The sequence below is a fragment of the Chiloscyllium plagiosum genome, unplaced genomic scaffold, assembly GCF_037043375.1.
Source record: "Chiloscyllium plagiosum isolate Xiang-an unplaced genomic scaffold, Cpla_swu_hap1 HiC_scaffold_27, whole genome shotgun sequence".
Lineage (NCBI taxonomy): Eukaryota > Metazoa > Chordata > Chondrichthyes > Orectolobiformes > Hemiscylliidae > Chiloscyllium > Chiloscyllium plagiosum.
Genome location: NW_028270165.1, coordinates 51,264,368 through 51,274,989, shown reverse-complemented (window position 1 = coordinate 51,274,989; position 10,622 = coordinate 51,264,368). Strand labels below are relative to the sequence as shown.

The following is a 10,622-nucleotide window of genomic DNA, read 5'->3' as shown; positions in this document are numbered from 1 at the left end:
ACTTAAAGATAGGGACTCCTGGGCTCACCAAGTGATAACAGGATGCTGTGAGGCAATTAAGAACGTTTGCCTCAGCATCAGTGAATCTGTGTGAACAGGACCCCAAGTGATAACATTCACAGCCGTTCCCTTGTGAGACCATTTTAGTGCTGAGGCTGTTGGAAAATTAACTCTTAGTGCTTATGTGCTATGGATTTAAATGAATTGCATTTTGGGACTTTATGATGATATTGAGTAGCCATTACTGGTTATTAAATACAAACTCTGTAAAAGGAAATATTGATAAAGCTTTACCTTACTTGCTGCAGCCGAAGCTCCAGCGGAGGAAACAGGCCGCGGGCACACTTCCAGCTTTGGGATGGCCACGCCCCCTGGTCCTTGTCCCGCCCCCTCTTCCGCCAAAGCGACGCATAAGTCCCGCCCCTTCCGAACGCAGACCGTAAACCCCGCCCCCAGACTAAACCCGCCCCTCCTGGTAAACCCCGCCCACCCAGGTGTATTTGGAAGCACCAGCTTCTGCAGCGCTGCTCCTTCTGCGGGTAGCTGTGCTGCAGGATCATAAGACACAGAATTCATAGCAAAACATCACAGTGTCATGCAACCGATGCAATATTTGGAACAAACCTGGACCGCTGCTGAGTCCTTCATCTTTTAGAATGGGTTGCAGGTTTCAGTTCATCAATATATAAATTCCGGAACTTTAGATCACATTCCCTACAGTGTGGAAACAGGCCCTTCGGCCCAACAAGTCCACACTGACCCGCCGAAGAGCAAAACACCCAGCCCCATTCCCCGTCACCTAACACTACGGGGCAATTTAGCTTGGCCAATTCACCCTAACCCACACGTCTTTGGACTGTGGGAGGAAACCCACACAGACGCGGCACGGGGGGGGGGGGGAGGGAATTGAACCGGGGGCTCTGGTGCTGTGAGGCAGCAGTGCTAACCACAAAAAAAAGAGAGATAGGGATGCAAGGCAGGATTTCAGGGAACGAGGGTGGAAGCTGAGGGTTAGAACAAACAGAGTGATTATCTTTGGTTTGTTGCCTCCTTTCCCAGGTATCTGACCCTTGTCTTTCGTGTCCTCCCCTACCCTTCCTGTTATCCCTTGATCCCAGCCTCATTTTTGTTATTTCTTCTACTGCCTCCACCATCATTTTGGCTTTCTGTTTCTGATTCTCGTCTTCCCTTTTCACATGCACTTTCTGTGCCTCACGTAACAGCTCTTCCATCTGTCTTTCACTCCATCCATCTAATTTCTGTAATTTCTTTTGTATGTCCGGCCATGATTTAGTTACTAACTGGACCTTTAAGAGTCCCTGTGCTATCTGATTATCGGGATCCATTCCCAAACACTTCCTTGTGGCCTCCTTGGGCCTTTTAAGAAATGCAGAAGTGGTTCCATCCTTCTCTTGTCGTACTTCAAAGTCCTTAACAAAGTTTTATGATCTTGGTGCCGCCTCTTTAATTCCTAATATTCCCATTTCTCATAGATCCCGCATTGACTCCCTATCTTTGTCATTATTTTCCCAATGAGGGTCAACATTTGGGAATTTCTGTTCTGCTGGGGCCCCTTCTTCCCCAACTGCGTGCCTCTTTTCCCATTCCTATAAAGCTGCTCTCCTAATCATACCTCGTTCTTCCCCTGAAAATAACGTTCCTAAAATTGCCATCAGTTCTCCCCAGGTATATAAATTAGGCCCTAGGAATTGCTCTAATTGTTCGGCTAGTCCAACTGGAACCTCTATTAAACTTTTCATTTCCTTTGTAAAGACCCTAACTTCACTGCTAGTTAAGGGAGCGTTTACATATCTGATTGTACCTTCCCCAATCGGAACCTCTCGTAAGGGACATAATTTTACATTTTCCATTATCTCTGCCCCTCCTTTACGTGTGGTGGCTCGAGTGACTCTGGGGCCCCCCCCAGGTTCTGCATCTTTTAGTTCAGAGTCCGTTCCCATTTCTGTGTCTGGACTCAGATCTACTTCGGGAGCTGTAGGCTCGTTCCGGGGAGTAGTATATGGGGGCGGCAAACATGTTAAGGGATCCCATTGTGGCTTCCCTTGTTCATTCTTTTTCTGTTCTTTCCCTGATTCCTCCCTATTCATGGGACATAATTTTACTCCCTCGCTCCCTATCCAACAAACCGCATAATCGGACTCTTTTTGACTGTACTCTTCTTTCCGATTGACATATATATTAAGATCTTGACAGAGCCAATCCTCATCGGACCGATATTTGGGCCAAAAAATACCAGGCGCCTTAATACTTTCTCTAGTCCAGACAAAACAACAACAGTAGTTTACCATTATAGCCTTATCTTTCCCCCGTGTCGGGGAGTTGTGTTCCCAATTTCCCAACATTCTCCCCAAAGGACTGTCGGGTGAAATATATTCCCCTTTAACGTTATTTACAGATCGATCGTTACCCAGGCAACTTCCCGTGCCTCACATCATTGCTAATTTAATTAATCTTAACGAGGTCCGGTGTCACCTTCTTCCACACCCCCTTCAGGGTCCTGACTAGACACCTTACTCATCCGATTAATCTGACCAACTATATGCTTTTTGAGACTTCAACTGTTCTCCATAAATCACTTTTATGTAAGGATAAAAGAGATTAGTTAGAAACTGATTAGCACTGATTAGTGGTTAGCACTGCTGCCTCACAGCGCCAGAGACCTGGGTTCAATTCCCGCCTCAGGCGACTGACTGTGTGGAGTTTGCACGTTCTCCCCGTGTCTGCGTGGGTTTGCTCCGGTTTCCTCCCACAGTCCAAAGATGTGCAGGTTAGGTGAATTGACCATGCTAAATTGCCCCTAGTGTTAGGTAAGGGGTAAACGTAGGGGTATGGGTGGGTTGCGCTTCGGCGGGGCGGTGTGGACTTGTTAGGCCGAAGGGCCTGTTTCCACACTGTAAGTAATCTAATCTAATCTAATCTAATCTGATAGTAAGGCAGTCATGACCTGTAAAAAGAACAGGAGTTAACATTTTATTTCATAATCTGTAAAATCCTTAACCTGAAAAGAAATCATGTTAAAATTTCCATAGTAGAAATCAGATTCAAAACAGTCCTGGATCTCAAGCTCCAGGGAACAAAGCAGAAACATTCAATCACCAACAAACAAATGTGCATTCAAACCAAATCACAAAGGGTTAAACTTGCTAGTTGCTGTACAGCTCTTTCTCTCTCTCTCTCTCACGCACACACACACACACAGACACCGTGTCTCACAGACACTTTGAGCTTTCCGCAACGACTCCCCTAGCTTTTGAATATTCATCTGGACGTCTGGCCATAAGTTAGTTATGAAGGGCATCCTCAGTAGCCCTTCTGACACGGGCTGTTTTCCATTGACATATGCTTAATTTTATATATCACCAATTCCCCATACTTTTATATGTCCCGACCACCAAGGCAAGACATAAAAGGTCTCTCTTCTTACCTTGGTCTGTGCACAGAGTTACCTGGTCATTTCAGTGCACCCCGTCCCGCAGCAATTCTTGCAGCAAATACCGCTGCCCCCGGTCACCCGGATATATCCTTTAAGACCTTTCCCTACCCGGGTCTTGTGCACAAGAGCTGCCCGACAGAACCCGCCGCGTCTGCCCGCCTTGTTTCCAGGGTCTCCCAGTCCGGATCGTACTCGCCCAAACCGCGAATGACAAGCAAGGGAGTCGGAGATCACCGAAATTGGCGAGGTGCACCTCCCCGGTCATCCCAAGAGTGTCGAGCGGTCTGAGGCTTGGATCCCGGAACGAGGCCCCCAATTGTGAGAAACAGAACTCACTCACAAATCAATCAGCCTGAGACAAAGCCTTGGAAACAAGAACAATTTATTACAGTCTTCTAAGTACTGGACGCTTCTGCAATCAAGCAGAAATGTGTGTCAAAACAGAGCCTGTTCGCTTTCTTATTCAGTTTACAAGTTGCGGAATCACTTTACTTCAGGTTTATTGTGAAATACCCCTGCTGCTTCTTTTTGTGGTCAACTACAACACTTTAAAGTTATTCCCTAGCTTAAAACTATTTTCTTTAAAAGACCCTCTATATTCATTAAAGTCTTAGCCTTATGTATGCTACATGCTACAAGAATTCCGCTTCCCTTCCCCCTACTACACCCCCTCACCCATCCGCAAAAACATTCCTAATCTCCCACAGAAAGAGGGATAGGGATGTAAGGCAGGATTTCAGGGAGCTAGGGTGGAAGCTGAGGGCTAGAACAAACAGAGTGGTTATCTCTGGTTTGTTACCCGTGCCACGTGATAGCAAGGCAAGGAATAGGGAGATATATCAGCTGAACACCTGGCTGCAAGGATGGTGCAGGAGGGAGGGTTTCAGGTTTTTGGATAATTGGGACTCATTCTGGGGAAGGTGGGACTTGTACAAACAGGACAGTCTTCACTTGAACCAGAGGGGTACTAATATCCTGGGTGGGGAATTTGCTGGTGCTATTCGGGTGGGTTTAAACTAGCTCAGCAGGGGGATGGGAACCGGGGTGTGTAGCTGCAATGCACAGGAGGATGAGAGTAGGAAGGACAGGGACAGGATTTCAGGGTCACAGGAATGTGCTGGCAGACAGTGAAGTGATTTGAAGTGTGTCTACTTCCATGCCAGAGTATCCACAATAAGGAAGGTGAGCTTGCAGCACAGATAGGTACCTGCGACTTGGATGTTGTGGCCATTTCGGAGACATGGAGAGAGCAGGGTGAGGAATGGATGTTGCAGGTTCCAGGGTTTTGATCTTTCATTAAGAACAGCCAAGGCGGTAAAAGAGGGAGAGGCGTGGCCTTGTTAGTCAAGGATAGTATAACGGTGGCTGACAGAACTTTTGATGAGGACTCGTCTACTCAGGTAATGTGGGCTGAGGTTAGAAACAGGAGAGGAGAGGTCACACTGCTTGGAGTTTTTTTATAGGCCTCCGCAGAGTTCCAGGGAGGTGGAAGAGGGGATTAGCAAAATTATTCTGGGTAGGAGTGAAAGGAATAGGGTGGTCATTATGGGGGACTTTAACTTGCCCAACATTGACTGGAAATGCTTTCATTCCAGTACGTCGTATGGATCAATTTTTGTCCAGTGTGTGCAGGAGGGCTTTCTGACACAGTATGTCGAAGGGCCAACAGGAGGGGAGGTCACACTGGATCTGGTGCTTGGTAATGAACCAGGCCAGGTGTTTGATTTAGTGGAAGGTGAGCACTTTGGAGAGAGTGACCATAATTCAGTTAGGTTTCATTTAGCAATGTAAAGGGATAGGAACATGCCACAGGTCAAGAGTTATCGATGGGGCAAGGGCAATTATAATGCAATTAGGCAAGACTTAGGATGCATAGAATAGGGTAGCAAAATACAGGGGATGGGGACAATGGAAGTGTGGAGCTGGTTTAAGGAACAGATGTGTCCTTGATAGGTATGTCCCTGTCAGGCAGGGAGGAAGTGATAAGGGAAGGGAACCGTGGTTTACAACAGACATTGCATCTCTTGTTACAAAGAAGGAGGAGGCTTATGTGATGATGAGGCAAGATGGTTCAGATGAGGCGATGGAGAGTTACAGATCAGCTAGGAAGGATTTAAAGAGAGAGTTAACAGCAAAGAGGGTCATGAGCAGTCTTTAACACATAAATGAGAACCCTAAAGCTTTCTATAGGTATGTGAGGAATAAAAGGATGATTAGGGTAGGAATAGGGCCAATCAAAGACAGAAGTGGGAAATTGAGTGTGGGCCCTGTGGAGATTGGAGAGGTGTTAATGAATATCTCTCATCGGTCTTCACTCAGGAAAAAGAGAATATTGCAGAGGAGAAGAATGAGGTACAAGATATTAGACTCGAAAAGATCAAGGTTAGTTGCACACAGGTGTTATCAATTCTAGAAGGAGTGAAAGTAGACAAGTGCCCTGGGCCGGATGGGATTTATCCAAGGATTCTCTGGGAAGCGAGGGAGGAGATAGTAGAGCCTTTGGCTTTGATATTTGAGTTGTCATTGTCTACAGGTTTAGTACCAGAGTGGAGGATTGCAAATGTTGTGCCCTTGTTCAAGAAGGGCAGCAGAGATGACCCAGGTAATTATAGACCAGTGAGCCTTACTTCTGTTGAAGGAAAGCTTTTGGAAAGGAACATTAGAGATAGGATTTATAATCATTCAGCAAGCAACAATTTATTTTCAGATAGTCAACTTGGTTTCATCAAGAGCAGGTCGTGTCTCACAAACCTCAGAGTTTTTTGAGAAGGTTACCAAGCATGTAGATGAGGGTAGGGCAGTTGACGTGGTGTACGTGGACCTCTGTAAAGCCTTTGATAAAGTTCCACATGGTAGGCTGTTGGAGTAAATGCAGAGGCATGGGATTGAGGGTGATTTAGCAGTTTGGATTACAAACTGGCTTTCTGAAAGAAGGCAGCGAGTGGTGGTTTATGGAAAATATTCAGCCTGAAGTCCGGTTACTAGTGGTGTGCCACAAGGATCTGTTTTGGGACGACTGCGGTTTGTCATTTTTTAATTGGCTTAGACACAGGCATAGGTGGATGGATTAGTAAATTTGCAGACGACACTGAAGTCGGTGGAGTGCTGGACAGTTTGGAAGAATGTTACAGGTTGCAGGGGGACTTGGATAAACTGCAGAATTTGGCTGAGAGGTGGCAAATGGAGTTCAATGCAGCTAAATGTGAGGTGATTCACTTTGGGAAGAATAACAGGAAGGCAGTGATCTTGCAGTCCAGGTGCATAGATCCCTGAAAGTTGCCACTCAGGTGGATAGTGCTGTTAAGAAGGCAAACAGTGTATTAGGTTTCATTGGTAGAGGAATTGAGTTCCGGAACTGCAATATCATGCTGCAACTATACAAAATGCTGGTGCAGCCACACTTGGAATATTGTGTATAGTTCTGGTCCCCATATTTCAGGAAGGATGTGGGAAGCATTGGAAAAGGAGCAGAGGAGATTTACCAGGTTGTTGCCTGGTCTGGAGGGAGGGTCTTATGAGGAAAGGCTGAGAGACTTGGGTCTGTTCTCATTGGAAAGAAGAAGGCTAAGAGGGGATTTGATAGAGATATATAAGATGATCAGAGGATTAGATAGGGGAGACAGTGAAAGACTTTTTCTTAGGATGGTGACGTCAGTTTCCCAAAGTGAATCACCTCACATTTAGCTGCATTGAACTCCATTTGCCACTTCTCAGCCCAATTCTGCAGTTTATCCAAGTCCCCCTACAACCTGTACAAATTGAGGGGTGATAGATTTAAGACAGATGTCAGAGGCAAGTTCTTTATGCAGAGAGTGGTAAGGGCGTGGAATGCCCTACCTGCTAAAGTAGTCAACTCAGCCACATTAGGGAGATTTAAACATTCCTTAGATAAGCGCATGGTTGATTTTGGGATAGTGTAGGGGAACGAACTGAGAATAGTTCACAGGTCAGCGCAACATCGAGGGCCGAAGGGCCTGTTCTGCGCTGTATTGTTCTATGTTCTTTGTTCTATGTTCTAAACTTATTGCAGGAGGCGGAAAGAAATGAGCAGCTTTAAAACAAAAACCTCTTGGAGCTCAAAGCTTTCAATGAGAGTCTGAGCCCGGTGGTAAGTTCAGGTAACCTTTATTGCAACCCAACTTTGTTACAGTTTCAGATTCCCCTGCAAAAAGCCAGAGAAAAAGCAGTTGCTTTTTGAACAGCTCAAGGTGAAAGTGCACACACCACACCTCCCCTGTCCCACCCCCCTCACTGTCTTTACTGCCAGCACCAAGTTGTCCCTTTGTAATTGGATCCTTGGTACAGCCGTAACCCGGAGGAAGTATTGCCTCACTCAGCAATTTCAACCCATACCCTGTCTCCAAGTAAGTTTCTCCCCACTCCTTTGTCAGGAAGGGGCAGTGTAGAGTCAACCAGACTGCTGTGGGTGTGGGGTCACGTGTAGGCCAGACCGGGTAAAGGATGCAGCTGGAACGACTGAGTGAATCCTTTCCCACAATGGCGGTTCCCTTCCCTAACAAGGGAGAGAGGGAATCAGATGGGGGCTTTCTCCCCCGCACCACCCCCTCCCTCTGCCATCTGTCGTGGCAGGATTCGAACCCGGGTGTCCCCGGAACCGGGTTGATATTCCAATCGATAATGGCACTCGGCCGTCACTCCTTCAATCCCCCTGCGATGGCACGTGAACTCGCTGGTGCTTCCGCAGGTTGCAGGAGCGGGTGAAGCCCTTCCCGCACTGAGAGCAGATGAACGGCCTCTCCCCAGTGTGGACCTGCTGGTGGGTCAGCAGGTGGGAGGCCTGGTTAAAGGCCTTCCCGCATTCGGCGCAGCTGAAGGGCCTCTCCCCGGTGTGGACCCGCTGATGGGTCTGGAGGTTGGAGGAGCAGGTGAAGCCCTTCCCGCACTGAGAGCAGGTGAACGGCCTCTCCCCAGTGTGGACACGCTGGTGGGTCAGCAGGTTGGAGGAAGTGCTGAAGGCCTTCCCACACTCGATGCAGCTGAAGGGCTTCTCCCCTGTGTGGACACGCTGGTGCCTCAGCAGTGTGGAGACCCGGGTAAAGGCCTTCCCGCACTCTGGGCAGCTGAAGGGCCTCTCCCCTGTGTGGACATGCTGGTGGGACAGCAGGTTGGAGGAAGTGCTGAAGGCTTTCCCACACTCGGTGCAGCTGAAGGGCCTCTTCCCCGTGTGGACCCGCTGATGGGTCAGCAGTGTGGAGACCTGGGTAAAGGCCTTCCTGCACTCTGGGCAGCTGAAGGGCCTCTCCCCCGTGTGGACCCGCTGGTGGCTCTTCAGGGTGGAGGAGCAGGTGAAGCCCCTGCCGCACTGAGAGCAGGTGAATGGCCTCTCCCCCGTGTGGACATGCTGGTGGGTCAGCAAGTTGGAGGAAGTGCTGAAGGCCTTCCCGCACTCGGGGCAGCTGAAGGGCCTCTCCCCGGTGTGGACCCGCTCGTGGCTCCGCAGGTGAGAGGAGCAGGTGAAGCCCTTCCCGCACTGAGAGCAGGTGAACGGCCTCTCCCTCGTGTGGATGCGCTGGTGGGTCAGCAGGGTGGAGGAATTGCTGAAGGCCTTCCCACACTCAGGGCAGGTGAACGGCCTCTCCCCGGTGTGGGTGCGCTGGTGGGTCAGCAGGGTGGAGGAATTGCTGAAGGCCTTCCCGCACTCAGGGCAGCTGAAGGGCCTCTCCCCAGTGTGGTACTGCTGGTGGGCCAACAGGTGGGAGGAATGTCTGAAGGCCTTCCCGCAGTCAGTGCAGGGGAATGGCCTCTCCCCGGTGTGACTGCGCTGATGAGTCTCCAGGGCAGACGGGACACGGAAGCCTTTCCCACAGTCGCCACACTTCCACGGTTCCTCCACAGGGCGGGATTCCTCAGGTTTCTCCATGGCCACAGCTTCAGCTGCACACAAACAAGTGTAGAGCCCCTCCCTGCCGTGAAATCCCCTTTCCAGGCCGTATAACTGTTTCAGGCTCCACGCACAGTGCGCTGCAACAGTGGGGTCTCTCGTCCAGTCCCACTGATGCTGAAAACGTCCTCAAACAGGAACCAAAAAGCGTTGATCCCTCTCACAGAAATCACAGTCAAAAATCGTTGTGGTCCCGATGGATTGTGTGACTGTCAGACATTGACATCAAAGTGAGGACTGCAGACACTGGAGAGTCAGTCGAAAAATGTGGAGCTGGAAAAGCACAGCAGGTCAGGCAGCATCCGAGGAGCAGGAGAATCAATGTATCGGGCATAAGCCCTTCATCCGTTGATTTTGAAACTTCCCTCTTCAGATTTTCAAATACTCTGCAAAAAGAGATTACAAAAGTCATCACTGTCAGTGCAGGGTAGAAATTCAGAACAAGCAATTATACTTGCTGTGGAATATTCTTTTGTTGTTCCACAAAATTGAAAGTACCATCCCACACTCTCTTCCCCCTCTGTTCTCACTCCGCTCTAACTAATTCCTCTGTAGGTGCTGATTCAGGATCTGACAGGGGCAGAAAAAGCAAAAACATCAAGACTGACATCTCTCTGAATTTTGGATACCTCCACCTGAAAGTTAATATCTTTCACAACACTGGGATCCTGCTGAGAGTGAGCAGGTCTGATTTTGGGAAGCAAAAAAAAGTGTCAATTCAGGGTAAACCTGCAACGCAGCTTCTTGAGGAAGGACCAGACACAAAATGGTTAATGACCCAGAGAAGGTGGGAGCAAAATGAGACATCAAGGCATTAACACTGACACACTTCAGTCAAACTCTTCTGCTCCCAGTCAGGGCAAAACATGCTCTGAAAGTCCAGCCTTCACAACCACACTTCTGCTTTCACTGAAGACAATTAGAATCACACAGCACGGAAACAGACCCTTTGGCCCAACCTGCCCAGATTTACTAAATTAATCTAGTCACGTTTGCCATCACTTGGCCCCTATATGGGCCGGGTGCTGGCAGCTGGGACTAAATTAGGTTGGCTATCTTGTCAGCAAGGACGGGTTGGACCGAAGGGTCTGTTTCTGTGCTGTACATCTCTATGACTCCAGTCGCATTTGCTATCACTTGGCCCTGACCCATCTGAACCCTTCATATTCATATGCCCATCCAGGAGCCTTTTAACTTGTCATCGTATCAGCACCCACCACTTCCTCTGGCAGCTCACGCCATCGCTCAAGTGACTCCATGTTGAAA

General features: G+C 48.6%; 1 protein-coding gene across 1 annotated transcript; it reads right to left on the bottom strand.

Moving 5' to 3' along the window:
- Positions 1-7,563: 7,563 nt before the first annotated feature.
- Positions 7,564-9,533, bottom strand: LOC148144028 (uncharacterized). The gene has a single exon (XM_087974554.1). It carries the CDS (start codon positions 9,333-9,335, stop codon positions 8,115-8,117), a length of 1,221 nt encoding a protein of 406 aa, XP_087830680.1. The 5' UTR covers positions 9,336-9,533; the 3' UTR covers positions 7,564-8,114.
- Positions 9,534-10,622: the final 1,089 nt, after the last annotated feature.

Excerpts from the sequence above, each read along its gene's own strand:
- LOC148144028 (XM_087974554.1), bottom strand. The coding sequence starts at position 9,335 with ATGGAGAAACCTGAGGAATCCCGCCCTGTGGAGGAACCGTGGAAGTGT.